Genomic DNA, 14,338 nt, shown 5'->3' on the forward strand with positions numbered 1-14,338 from the left:
AAAATAAATAAAGCTAATACTTTATATGACGCTAACTAGCTTATTGAATCACAGGTATTTAGTAAAATTATCTATTAAAATAGTTGGAAATATCAAATTACATAAATAGAGATAAAAATTTACCTTAAATAAAAAAAATTAAAAATAAACTAAAATACTTACAAACACACTCTTAATCAGGCACTTAAGGTTAAGGTTTCTTATCCAAGAATGTTTTGTGCGAACATCAATCTAGTCGATTAGATTAGTTTGTCACGTATAATTTTGCTGAGCAAAAAAAAGTTTGTCACGTATAAGAAAAAACTACAAAATGATGACGTGGATGATAGACCCTAGCTGGGGTTGCGTGCCAGTTTCCGTTTTCTCATAACAACTTCCTTCCTTTTAACTTTGGTTTCCACATACAGCAAATAAAACTGAAAGCTCTTGCAACCGAACCAACAACCACTTTCAGTTTTGACTGTTTCGCTTCCATGGTGTCTCGCCCCAATCTAGGTCTCTTCTATCTTTTCTTTTATGTTCCATTTTGTGATCCACGTAATAATAATAATAATAATAATAATAATAATAATAATAATAATAATAATAATAATAATAATAATAATAATAATAATAATAATAATAATAATAATAATAATACCTTCATATCATATGATTTGCAACATGTTGCTTTGCTACACTTTATTTCTAATCACCGATATGCTCTGATTTGATTCTCTTGTCACAGATAATGCGAATATGAAGATGCCGTCATATTTTAATTTTCCAGCACTTGATGTTTCTGTTGCATTTCCACAGGCCACTCCAGCCTCTACTTTTCCTCCTTGTGGTAACTAATTAACATTAATTCACATTGACATTTATATATAATAAAATATCTGAACTCATCCAATTTTCAATCGATCTTATAGCTATTATTGTTATTATTATTCTTAACTGTGTTGAATATTGTTGGGAAGTTCAGCTTCAGATTATTTTCATTTCAATGACTTGTTGAAACCGGAGGAGCAGGCCGTGAGGAACAGAGTGAGAGAGTGTATGGAAAAAGAAATTGCTCCTATAATGACTGAGGCATGTTTCTCTTTCTTGCTTATTGTTTTAAAAGAAGCAGAAATAGGACAAAACTCAGCTGAAATTCCTTTTGTTTGGATAACTGTTCTAAATGTACTTTTGGGTGGGAAACTTTTTTTTTTTTAAAGGATGTTCTTATTAGTTATGCTTGGATTATGTTCACCCTGTATTTTTTTTTTTTTGGTTTCCACGATAATATTTACAAGGTTTGCTAATGTCGTTGAAAAACTTGACTAGTCACCTTTAGTGAGATATCCCTTTTCAACCACTTTTTCTTCACCTATAAGGTTTAAATCCAAAATCTTACTTAAGGGAACGAAAGGAGTACTACTTGGACCAACGACTTGTTGGTTTATATTCATCCTGTTTAAAAGTCCATTTAAAATAAACTTTATATAAAGAATATCCTTATCCAAAAGTACATCCAACACCTAAAAGTACTTTTGGAATGCTTATCCAAACATGTCCTATATTTTTCATTCTAAACTTACTTTTGGAAGGACCGCAACAGTTATCCAAATATGCGCTTAGTATAGTTTTCTAATCAGCACTGGAGTTTTTTCTTGATAATATGTATGCTAAAGGTTTGCATTAGATCAACATAGATTACTTTGGTAAAACTTCAATTTGGAAAATAACATAATGACACTTAGAAAAATGCATTTAAGATTTTCCCTAGAAAATAACTATGTTGGTGCTCCAACAACGAATATATGAGCAAATATACTATTTGGTTTCTGAAAGTAGAGTGTTACTTTGATCTATGAAAATTTTTATCCATACAAATTGGTTGAAGTGGTTTACCTGTATGGATGGAAATTTTCCAGGGCTGAAGTAACATTTTGGAGACTAAATTGTATGTTTACTTGTATGTAATTAACATTGAAAGACCAGTTTCACTTACAAATTGAAATTAAACAGCATTCTTTGTGTATTTATTATTAGAGGAGCAAACTGTAGATAATTGTACTTTCAGATGACCTAATCTCACACTTTTTTTATCAGTACTGGGAGAAGGCTGAATTCCCATTTCATGTTATCCCAAAGTTTGCTGCCCTGCGTATTGCTGGTGGCACAATTAAGGTTCTCTATTTACATATATTGCTTCTTAGAGTCTTAGTTAGGTGTAAGACACTGCAAAAGGAGTTCTTACCTAGTTTTGACTGATTCTCAGGGTTATGGTTGTCCTGATCTTTCCATAGCTGGAAGTGCTGTTGCTGCAGCAGAAGTTGCTAGAGTTGATGCAAGCTGCTCAACTTTCTTTTTGGTCCATTCTTCCTTGGCAATGCTCACTATTGGTATTATTTTTTCTTTTTTCAATAATAAATCTCTGAATGGTAATCGTTTTGCTAATAGTAATTCATAGTTCCTGAAATTTTATGTCTTTGATTGGCCATCAAGTATAGCATTGTGTGGGTCTGAAGCTCAGAAGCAAAAGTATCTACCTTCTTTGGCTCAAATGAAAACTATAGCATGTTGGGTAAGTTACCTTCCTTGGATTTGAATGATCTGTATCATTTTGCTAAAGTTACATTCTTCAAAGAGGTTGTTTTTCTTTTCATTAGGCTTTGACTGAACCTGACTATGGAAGTGATGCCAGTGCTTTGAAGACCACAGCAACAAAGGTCCAGTGCCTAATGCATCTTATCTATCAGTTGCATTTAACTCATTTGTCTTTACCTGACATATTTTACTATGCTCAATTGTGTTCCGATGTTCAATAAAGTATTTCTTCTTTGCATTGAAAATATCAGGTGGAAGGTGGTTGGATCCTTGATGGCCAAAAGAGATGGATAGGAAACAGTACATTTGCTGATTTGTTGGTTATCTTTGCTAGGAATATGACAACTAATCAAATAAATGGGTAAGCCATAGTTGTACTTACTCCTTTTATTTGTTGGCCATGGAGACCCAAACACCCATGAAATTTCATGGATTGTCTTATTATACTCTAGCCTTGCACCCTGAAAGAAAACAGAAAAGAGGAAACTAGTGCAAAGATTAACATCATTAACACCATATCAAAGTGAAAAATATAGGCTAAGAAAACATTATATTGAGACATTCAGAATTCTAGATTATTTTTCATATACATTTTCTCTCATGCTTTATATTTTGTTGATGCTCTTGTGTCCAGTTTCACACCTACTCTTTTTGTTTACTTTGTTTTTTGGTACTGTTATTTCAGATATATTGTCAAAAAGGATGCGCCAGGTTTAACAGTAACAAAAATGGAGAACAAAATTGGACTTAGGATCGTACAAAATGGAGACATAGTTATGGGGAAAGTTTTTGTCCCTGATGATGACAGACTAGAAGGAGTCAATTCTTTTCAGGATACAAACAAGGTAAAATTAGTATGTTACTTGTCTCTGCTGTTATTTCAAGAAGGTGATTTCATCATTTCAATAATAAATGAAATAATTATGGTATAAGTCTTGCTCTTTATATAACTTCTATTACCTGATGAAGTAGTAGAACATTAGTCAATCTTGGTTCCTGTGCTGTGTCCTTTTGGAGCTAGCTGCTGTGCCTTTGTAGGATTCTCCACGCCTTAGGTTGTGGACAAGATCAGCATTATGCAAATGCAGTTTCATCTTGTTGAATTATCGAATATGCCACTCTAATGCGTTTTACTTTTGCATTATTTTCCTTTAGGGGCAGGCACATCATATTTTTTGGTTGATATTGTCATATCTGCTTTTGGATAAGTACAGTCTAATTTTCTTTTTTCATTTCATAGTATTAGTCTATTATTCTCTACTCTGAGGAAACAATTTTTGAGATTATATGCACGGTTTAATTTTTGAGATGTATATTAGACTGGTCAAACATATAAATTAACTTGTTGCATTTTTGTATTTTGTCTATTAATTTACATGTTGCTTATTTGTTTTAGCTATCTCAAAACAGGTACTTGCTGTTTCCCGTGTAATGGTTGCTTGGCAACCTATTGGTTTATCAATGGGCATCTATGATATGTGTCATAGGTATTCTTAGATTGATAGCATGCTAGTATAATTCAACTAAAACTTTCACTGCAAATCATTATTCTAAAGTGAAATTGAATTGTGTGTTGGTTATCTTTGCTAGGTACCTAAAGGAGAGGAAACAGTTTGGAGCACCATTAGCAGCTTTCCAAATCAGTCAACAGAAACTTGTTCAAATGCTAGGTAACATTCAAGCAATGATTCTTGTTGGTTGGCGCCTGTGCAAGTTGTATGAGAGTGGTAAAATGACACCAGGTCATGCTAGCTTGGGGAAGGTAATTCCTAACCACCTATTCACAAAATAAAAGAAAATATCACCAAGTAATAAAAGCTTTATGTTGGCTATTTTGTTGTTGTTAATAAATTGAGGTAGATAACTGGTGATAAAATGTCAATCATGTTTCAGTCGTGGATTACCCTGAGGGCAAGAGAAACAGCTGCCTTGGGAAGAGAATTGCTTGGTGGCAATGGAATTTTGGCTGATTTTCTAGTGGCAAAGGTTCTCATGCCTAATTTCATTTTTGAAATTTATTTTGTTGAACCTTCTATTGGATCTAGATTCAAATGGGGTAATTTTAGAATGGATTTTTAGCACATTAAAATATTTTTAAATTTCTAAATCCATCACAAAAAATAATTGAGGCCAAAGAATGAATTTGCCATAGGTTCTTTAAATATTTAAAAGAGAAAAAAAACGAATTGAACTTCTTTTAGTGCAGTTAGTTTTTATAGAATTTCTTTCATTTAACTTCTTTAAAAACTGATATGGATGCATTAATTTTAGCTTATAAGAAAATCAGTTTTTTACCTTTTTATTTTAATAAATACTTATAGAACGAGTGAATGCTAATAATGATATATGGTTCTCTTAATTCGAAGGAAATATGTAATAGACCCAGCTTATAATGAACTCTATTACAATAATTGGGGTTTTTGGATGGAGATGGAAATGGAAGGCCAATTATACACGATGATGGTCTTTCCTTGATATATGTTTTGGTACGATACAAATAAAAAACTTCGTACCCCATTGCCCGGAGGCTCTTCGCTATGCGAAGGTATAGGGGAGGGATGTTGTACGCAGCCTTACCCTTGCATATGCAAAGAGGCTGTTTCCGGATTCGAACCCATGACCCACAAGTCACCAAGGCACAACTTTACCGCTGCACCAGGGCTCGCCCTCTGGTACGATACAAATACCAAGGCTTAAATCATAGCTCATGGTCATGCAAGTGGCCTACCTAGTCCTCAATATATCATGACTACATGCAAACTAACTCACTATATTATAAGTCATAACTTTATTATACAAAGTATTCAAGTCCCTCGTCACACCATAAAGAAGTCTCCACTGGTCCTTGTTTTACTTGATTTGTTAGTGAAGGCTTTAGTAGTCAATTAGTAGTCTATAATTAAAGTTAAATATGAGCTTGCAAAATGCAATTTCTACTAGACATCCTACTGGCACTTTTTTTTTTGTTGGGACTGAGATATTAATAAAGCCTAGTTCAGGTCATTTTGTTTCCTCAGATGTTTTCTGCTTTTCTTCTCTAATTTTGCAGGCATTCTGTGATATAGAACCTATCTATACATTTGAAGGCACGTATGACATAAACACCTTGGTTACAGGCAGGGAAATTACTGGTTTTGCCAGCTTTAAGCCGGTTGCTCAAAAAAGTAGACTGTGAAAGTGTAAGAATGTGTTCCTCTATGGACTAATAGACTTCATTGGTTTATGTATTTATTTATAATAATGAATTAAATAACAATTCATTAGCATTAAATAATCATACAAATGTGTGAATAACAAAGAAGGGAAATGAAAATTAATGATCTTGGGATATTCTTCCACTCCATATCCACTCTTTCACTTCTGATAACTTGTAGATGCTGAATGTTTGAACTTTGAAACTGCTGCTTTAGCATTAGGCATTGTGTTGAGGAAAGGACCAAAAAGACCCCTTAGGGAGAAACTTACTTTGATGCAATGTCAAAGTGAGTGGGACGTTGAAAAGTAATTTTCAAGGTACCACATCCTATACATCCATCCAAGTTCTTCACTAGAAATTAGAAAACATGTCTTAATATCACAAAAAAAAATAAAAAAAAATAATCCTTAGGTATCTACTACCTACTTACTATGGTAAATATAGCAACCAATTGAAATCTGGGGTAGCTGCTTGAGTAGAGAGAACCTGGAGTACTTGCCTCTATCTCAAGAGGTAGAAATATATTGGTGCTTTTAGCCTCTAGATAAAAGTATGCATTGCATGGCCTTGTTTTGTTCATCATTGTTCAATGCCCACCAAACCAGGTAGAGAGAAACAACATTACAGGCAGTGAACATGCTCACTGCCCAATGCACACCATCCATCATCAAGATGCTAAAAGGCTAAATGCCTATGTATCCATCCTCCAACTCAAACCAGTTCCCAAAAAAGACAAAAACTGAAAGCAACTTACATAAAAAAGCCTTCAAATTCCCGTTGATTGACTTTCACCCTTGGCCTCCATTCAGGGCATCCTTGTCCAAACCCCAAGACCCAATCCTGATCTGAAGCTCAGCCACAGCAACCAAGAATGAAACAAGCTGAGAAGGTCTCAGTATCTGGAAAATCTTCAAAGATGTGTTTGTCCTCAAAGCATCTGCATTTGCCACCAGATTCTCCAATGTCTCTCTGAAAGTGCTTGGAACGGAAGAACCCCCCTCTGCCATGAAGGACCTACTGAAACACACCCTACCATGGCTCCTGGCCATGTCCACCAGCGGTGGAGCTGCCACACTCTCATGAAGCTTGGCCAACTCATCATTTAGGGCTCTCTCCTTCACCTTGGTCTCTTGGTTGAGCAAACTCAGCCTCTCCTTTTGCTCTTCTGACAAAACCTCCAAAGCTGCGTTCACAACCTGAAAGGCCACTCCAGGTTTGAACCCCCCAACCCAAAGAAAGGTTCTTTCCAATGAACTGAACCATGGTGGTGAGAAAACAAGAAGAACATTTTGGTGGGCAATCTTTGATTTCTCTTCAAAGTATTGTCCATAGTGGCAGACGACCCTGTTGATCAATTGCTTCACATCATCATCCTGCAGCTCGTGATAGTGTTGCTGAGCTGAGAGAAGCTCATCAAGGTAGCCTCTTTGGCGCACCCTCCACCCTTGGAGAAATGCCTCAAACGAATCAGCATTTGCATCAGTCATCTATGTATTCAGGGGTGAGTGACAGAGAAAGAGAAAGAGGGAGACAGAGGAAGGGAGATGGAGAATATGGTTTGTGGTAGTGCTTAGAACATGTGCTTCAAAGGGGTTATTGGGAAAATGTATTTCTTTCAATTGGTTATGGGAAGTTGTTGGTTTTCTTAGGGTGGAAGCATTGTTGGGACAAGGGTGCTTAGAAGGGAAGCCTAATGGCAAAAACAGAGTCATTTGGAGCAAAACAGAGTGAGCGGTGTTCAGTTAGGAAACAGAGAGATGATAGAAATAGTGGGCGTTGGGACTGGTTTCGGTGCAATTTGTCGGCACATGCTTGGTTTGGAGGCAGGTGTTAATGCTAAAAAAATGTGGTGCAATACATAATGGGGAAGAGGGGATGAACTGTGGTTGAGGATTTTGATGAGTTGTAAGGTTGGTTTGTTCATGTGAAGGTGCTCAATTATGGTGTGGGGGTGTTGGTATTTGGGATTTGGGTTTTTGGATTCACACTTGGTGCGAGGATTAATCAATTGACATGGTGACACATGCAAGGGCCATGCTACCTTAAGGTGCTGTCTTAGTTTACACAATTGGTTTCATGACAAGTAAGACAGAGAAGTTCAGAAATGAAGCCAAGTAAGATAGAGAAGTGACACAGATTTTTTGATCTGGCAGGCTGTGAGGTGAATAAAGAATCTTATGCTACTACACCACTAAGCAAGCAAGTCAGAATTTTCACTTTATGAAACTATGCAAATTGAGACTATTAATAGGGCAATATATATTATACTTTTACAAATCAAATTAAAAAGAAGGTAAAATTGTATTTTGAATTCTCTAGTTTATTTTTAGTTTTGGATTTGGTTCCCGAATAATTTAATTTACAAATTGAGTTTTCTTATTTTGTAAAATCGTGCAATGTTGATCCTAGGTCACAATTGGACGTTGACCGTTAGCAAGTGATGTTGACTGTCATATGTCACGTTCTTATTGGATAATGTTTGTCATGTGTCATGTTCTGATTGGTCAATGAAAACAACAATGCATCTCATTTTTCATGGAGTTGACATCTAATTAGAATATGACACGTGACAATCATCATCCAATAAAAACGTGACACGTGACAGTCAACATCACTTGCTAACGGTCAACGTCTAATTATAGTGTAGGGAACTAACATTGCACGATATTACAAAATAAGAGGATCGAATTAGTGAATTAAATTACTGGGAGACCAAATCTAAAACTGAAGATAAATTAGGAGACCAAAAATATAATTTTGTCTAAAAAGAATTAGTACTTTGCATAGTGAAAGGGGTAATATCCTAAAATGTAATTATGCATCATTATGATTCCAACCGTTGTGGCCATGCATGTGAGTTCTGCATTTTGTTGATGCACATCAGTTTCTTTAGACATACGTTGATGCACATCAATAATACTAGTTATATTGTCTGATATATAACGGTTTATTATATTAATAATGCATGACTTCTATTCAAACCTTTGTAGTCAGATAACGTTACATTACTAGATATTTTATTTTCTTGGCGGTGACACATGAAAATAATTAATGGGCGCGTTTGTTGTTACTACAGTTTTATAAAGCTAAAAACCTCTGCATGTTGCCAACACTACACCCCTTTATTATAAGGACCATCTAATCAACTGAGATTTCCTGCTGAAAGTATGTTCTATACTTTTCTTTGGACTTTATTTTGATTATAAAGTATTGTGTTTCTATGCATATTATTTATGCTATTTAGATTTAATAAATTAGAATTCTCACTTCTCTACGACGTCTAGCGTATAAATATTTTCAAGAACAAGTAAACCATGGGAAGTTGGTGCTGTAAAGTTCCAGGAGATTTCTTTTTGCAATTTTTCCCTATTTACATCTCCAATTTTTTTCTTTTAGTAATGTCCTTAATGGTGAGTGTAGTTTTATCGTTCCCAAATTTAAATTTTATAATTCTATTTGTTTATTTCAGAATTAAACTTGCAGAAGTTTATTTTGTATATTTTAGAAATAAATATATGAAAGTTTATTTTCTACACATTTTGAAATAAAAATTTGGAAATTCATTTGTATAGTTGTGGAAACATATATGAATAGATCTATGGAAATTTAATTTCAGAAAGTGTGACAAATAGAATTTTAGGAAATCTCATTCAAAAATGTGTAACAAATAGAATTATGAATGTTAAAATTTGAAATTTACAAATAGACCTTCTAAGGTTTATTTCCGGAATCTATAACATCGACTTCCGGAAGTTTAATTTTAAGAAAATGCAAATAAGTTTAATTTTGGAAACCAAATTTTTACATTGTTTCAAAATAATTCAGGAATGAGAAAAGAAAATATCAGAGAATGAATAGTGAAAAAAGGAGGTGCAGAAAATAGTTGCCATGTTTCCACCATGTCAAGTAAGAAATAAAAGATTGGATCCATTTTGTCTATAACTTTCACACATATATCTTTCTTAAAAGAAAATTGTGTTTGGAGCTTAATCACAATAAGGTTGCTCCTTCTCCATTGGGTGTTGTATTCAACATGAATAGCAAATAGTTTGAGAGACGGGGTCTAAGGTGTGAAAGCAAAACTACATTCGCACTGTGCGTGAGTTACTTTTCTTGGTCTTTAATTTGCTGAAGTTTAATCTCAGCCGTAGGTTTCATTTTTAAAAAAATAAATGGCCATGATTAGTTCACGGCTACCGGTTTGCTACCGGTTTCGGGCCACTATTATAAAATAGAAGCGAGACCACGGAGACCTCACGTGCGTCTCATTGGGCTTTGGCACAAAGTTGTTGTCTTCTGAACCTCGGGTTCGCATAAGACATAATCGAGACCACTAATGCGTTTAATCGGCATTTGGCATTTGGCATTGACTTCTTGTCTTCCACCTCACGTGCGCCTAAATGTATTTCGTTTCCATTTATTGTCCTCGGTAATCTTGGGAACTCTTCGTTTCCGACCTCTTTGTTTCCACCTCTTCTGTTCGTTAACCTTGGATCCTAAGTGCGTTAGTGATTGCTTTGTTTATCTCGGTACTGTAAGTGTGTTGGTTTTTTCATCTTTAAAGTAGGTACCCTAAGTGTGTGGTAACATTTACTTGTTTGTTTCCTCTAGAATATAAAGGAGTGTAATATCTTATTTTTTTGTAAAATAAATTAAAAATAATTTTTATTTAAAAATAGTGTTAAAAAAATGGTGATGTTTTTATAATTAAATAAATAAGAAGAAATAAATTTATTAATTAAAATAATAGTTTGAAAGAAATTTTTTTAAAAAAAGATATTTTATTAATTCATTTGATAAGAAATAAAATATAGTTCTTTTTTTATAAAATAAATAAATAGAATAAATAATAAGTTGAGAGCACCCTATCTATAAATAGAGACATATTAGGTCAATTTTCATTATGATGATCCATCTCTACACTTTCTCTTCCTTCAAAAATCTATCTCAGTAAAAAGATAATCTCAGACTCGTTATCCGTTGGATTGTTGTGAAAGTTTAAGACTAGGTTTGGAACTTATTTCTGAACACACCCACCATTGGGATTTTCAAGATAATGTGTATGGTGAAAGAAATGTGTCTCGCACTGAGCTTTCTCTTTTTCTGCATACACTCAAACCTGTCTTAGTAAAACTATAATCCTGGACTCGTGAACCGTTGGATCATCATCAAATTTGGACACCAGGTTTGAAATTCATTTTTGCACATCTTACTGTTGGGATTTTAAAATTTATGTATGTGGAGGGAGAAATACTCATCGCACGCAGACAGTGGAGTGAAGGCTTCAATCTCTCCTCCTTCTCTCTAACGCTTGGAAATCCTAGCAGAGCAATCAGAGGAAAAATTTGAGAAATCTAAGGAAACCATCAGAGATGCCGCTATTGCTGCTAGAATACACACCGTGAGCCCAATTAGAGGTAAGGGATAAGTTTATCGCAATTGGGGTTAGAGTTAACATGTGTAGGGATCTTTAGAGGATTAAATTGAGGTTTATTTTGAGATGTTTATTAAATTATAATTTTCCTTTACGATTATAAATACAATATTGTTGTGTTTGATAGACCAATTGATGTTCTGATGTGAATTGGTTGATAAACTTGAGTGCTCTTGGTGTTTTCGTGTTTTTGACCTATGATTTTGATTCATTGATTTTAATATGATTGTGTGGAATTGTTTGAGGGGTTTTACTCCCCATGTTGTGAGAAACATTTTATATAAATTGTTATATTGAGATTATGAAATGGTGATTCAAATTGTAAGTGATAAATTGAACTTGTGATGAATGGTGAGATACATGTGTATTGAGATGTTATATGTATTGAGTTGTGAGCTATGAACTGTGCAATCACACAATTGTAAGACTCTTTAAGGGTGACAAGTTTTTGCGCGATGAATATTGTGATGGGATCCACTGTGAGAACCTGACGAGTTGAATCACTTTGAGGCGTGACGAGTTAAAATGATTTTGAAAATAATTGAGTAGTTGTGTGTATTGCATAGTTCATAGGTAAAGTGTATATGATTCATGAGGTGTGATAAAATGTTAAATTGAGATTATACCATTGTGATTGAGACCGAATGTATGTAATAAATTGAGTATGTATTGACTTGTAATATATATGTGCATTGAGATGTTGTGTGCACTAAGTTGTGAGCTATGAATCGTTCAATCACACGACTATAAGACCTTTTAAGGGTGACGCGTTAATGCACGACGAGTATTGTGATAGGAACCACTATGGGGACTCGACAAGTTTAATCACAAGCGCGACAAAATAAATTATTTTGAGAATAATCGAGTAGTCGTGTGTTTTGTACAGTTCATAGTAGAGCTTGTGTGCTAAAATGTTTTTTGAGTTGGACCTGAATCAAGAAGGAGAGACCCTGATAGAATCTTCGGAGTCTAGGCCTTGGGGATAAATACACCTGATTTGAGTGCTCCTTTAAACCTGTGTCGATTCCACATGGTTGGAGCATTCTCGCAAAACAGGGTGACCCTAATCGGTCTCCCTATGATTTTACCTAGTGAGAATGACCTAACTTACTAGTGTGTGGTTCGTCTTGTCATGTACTCTTAGGTGTCCGATGAGGTTTTTCACTGACATGGTACCACATTGCATATAGGATTGAGTCTTAGTGTATCTATTGCATAACGCTTGTGTATTGATCGATATTGATTGATTTAGTAATATTGTGTTTTAATCATTGAGTATGTGAATGATGTGAAAATGAATGAGACATGTTGTGTTGTGATGTGATGTGATGTTATGTGACAAAGTGGAGGAATGACGTGAGCTATGTTAAAGTAAGTTGTATTTCATTTATATGATATGTATATCTACATGTTGTCTTATTTATCTCTATTGGTTAGAAATGTGATAACTCGCTCCCCGTGTGTTGTTTGTATTTGGATCATGCAATGATCTCGAACTTTGTATTCGTGGGAACAGATGACTAGGTGAATTGATTTAAGAAACCTTGTGCTGAAGGACGTCGGGACATAATGTTGTAATAGGATGTGACACTGGGGCATGAATTTTGTTTAATTACATGATGTTTTGAGAAAAAAATGGTTCTGACAAGTTTTATTTGATAATAGTGAAGTGAATGTGAGCCTTTTACCCTTTTTAAATGATTTTATATAAATGTCTTTTAAAAACTTTTAATTAATTCTGATTTCTTATTCTTTTTATTATTAGTACATATGTGTGTGGGGTAGAGGGCGTCACACGGATCGATGGGTGGAACAGTTGATGACACTCTGTCCAGGTGTAGTTCTGGCCTTTTCCCCCTCTTGAATCCTTTTTTTGGTGTCCCATGGTGGTTGCAAAGGCTGGTCTTTTAAAGTTATAATTTTTATTTCTGTTAAAAGAGAAGGTTTATAGTATTAATTTTGTTGCATGGTGATGTTTTGTTGAAAAAAATTGTTTTCAATGGTGTAGTTTTTAAAAAGATTTGTGTTGCAATACATGTGTTATTGTATTATGAAAAAAGGAATTGTTTGAATTAGGGTTGATGAAATGTTATATGCATGGTTTATTCTAAGATGATAGAAGTCGTGTGTTGTTATTTTAGGCCAAATTTTTTTTCTGTTTTTCGTTGCAAAGACGAAGACTATTCTGATAATTTTTTTGGGTCCCAGGCTTTTGCTGTTTAAATTATTTGTATGGTTCCTACCAAATTGTTTGTCTACCTTGAATAGTCTGTAGCAGTTGACAATTTTTTTGTTTTATTTTAGTTGTAAGGTTGAAAAGCAAAAGTTCAAAATTCAACCGGTGTCACCCTTTTCTACTGGTGAAGGTTTGCCATATGCTTTTGAAGAGTGGCCTAATGCTAGTGATGTATGGGGCTGGAAAGTGGGCAGAAGGGCAAACAAGGCTGGATATTTTCATGATAGATACCTTTATCTTTCGACATCTCTTCATACCTCTTGTTGCTATTCATGGTGCTTCCAAAGCAAGCCCGATGTTGAGCGGTACATCCAATCAAATTTTCCGAACATGAAAATTGAAGAATTCTTTGGTTTATTTAGCTGGAAGGTCCCGACAACTGAGTGAAGTTATACAAAAGGTTAGCCCAAAACAATTTTTTTTGATTTCGCTGTTGGTATTTTGTGATTATTTTTGGGCTGTTATTTTTTGTTAATTTTAATTTTCTATTGATGTTATGGGTAAGTATTTACAATTTCCCTGTACATTAAAATTGCTTTATTTGAGTCAATTAATTATTTTTGGTCCATTTTTTTCGTCCATGATTGTTTGTATCCCTTAAATTATACAATATTTACTCCCATTATTTTTGTAATGCTTTATTATTTTTGGAGTCAGTCTAATGTGAGTATGAAGGAACAGTCAGACTCTTATGAGCTTTCCATGTTGACTTATGCGTATGTGACGTATGGAAGACAACAACTCGGTGCCAAAGCCTAATGAGACGCACGTGAGGTCTCTACGGTCTCGCTTCTATTTTATAATAGTGGCCCAAAACCGATAGCCGTGAACAAATCATGGCCATTTATTTTTTAAAAAAACGAAACCTGCGGCTAAGATTAAACTTCACCAAATTAAA

General features: G+C 34.6%; 2 protein-coding genes across 3 annotated transcripts; one reads left to right on the forward strand and one right to left on the reverse strand.

The window, feature by feature from the left end:
* Window positions 1-336: 336 nt before the first annotated feature.
* On the forward strand, window positions 337-6,718 carry LOC100777033 (acyl-coenzyme A oxidase 4, peroxisomal). Of its 2 annotated transcripts, XM_003552209.4 has the most exons (14): window positions 337-495; window positions 728-829; window positions 965-1,071; window positions 2,077-2,154; window positions 2,246-2,369; window positions 2,478-2,551; window positions 2,637-2,696; window positions 2,826-2,935; window positions 3,260-3,419; window positions 3,985-4,061; window positions 4,165-4,336; window positions 4,468-4,560; window positions 5,624-5,753; window positions 6,580-6,718. In XM_003552209.4, the coding sequence occupies exons 1-13, from the start codon at window positions 474-476 to the stop codon at window positions 5,747-5,749; spliced, it is 1,305 nt and encodes a 434-aa protein (XP_003552257.2). In that variant the 5' UTR covers window positions 337-473; the 3' UTR covers window positions 5,750-5,753; window positions 6,580-6,718. The 2 variants fall into 2 exon arrangements, with proteins under 2 accessions (XP_003552257.2, XP_006602671.1); XM_006602608.3 differs by lacking the exon at window positions 6,580-6,718 and having other exon boundaries at window positions 5,624-5,912.
* LOC100794752 (protein RESPONSE TO ABA AND SALT 1) lies at window positions 5,786-8,018 on the reverse strand. The gene is made up of 2 exons (XM_026126789.2): window positions 6,525-8,018; window positions 5,786-6,121 (listed from the first exon to the last, which is right to left on the reverse strand). Exon 1 carries the CDS (start codon window positions 7,255-7,257, stop codon window positions 6,559-6,561), a length of 699 nt encoding a protein of 232 aa, XP_025982574.1. The 5' UTR covers window positions 7,258-8,018; the 3' UTR covers window positions 5,786-6,121; window positions 6,525-6,558.
* Between the last annotated feature and the right edge of the window lie 6,320 nt (window positions 8,019-14,338).

The sequence above is a fragment of the Glycine max genome, chromosome 18 (assembly GCF_000004515.6).
Source record: "Glycine max cultivar Williams 82 chromosome 18, Glycine_max_v4.0, whole genome shotgun sequence".
NCBI classification, from domain to species: Eukaryota; Viridiplantae; Streptophyta; class Magnoliopsida; order Fabales; family Fabaceae; genus Glycine; species Glycine max.

Excerpts from the sequence above, each read along its gene's own strand:
- LOC100777033 (XM_003552209.4), top strand. The coding sequence starts at position 474 with ATGGTGTCTCGCCCCAATCTAG. Across the intron at positions 496-727 it reads GGTGTCTCGCCCCAATCTAG|ATAATGCGAATATGAAGATG; the intron begins GTCTCTTCTATC and ends CTCTTGTCACAG. Across the intron at positions 1,072-2,076 it reads TTGCTCCTATAATGACTGAG|TACTGGGAGAAGGCTGAATT; the intron begins GCATGTTTCTCT and ends TTTTTTTATCAG.
- LOC100794752 (XM_026126789.2), bottom strand. The coding sequence starts at position 7,257 with ATGACTGATGCAAATGCTGATTCGTTTGAGGCATTTCTCCAAGGGTGG.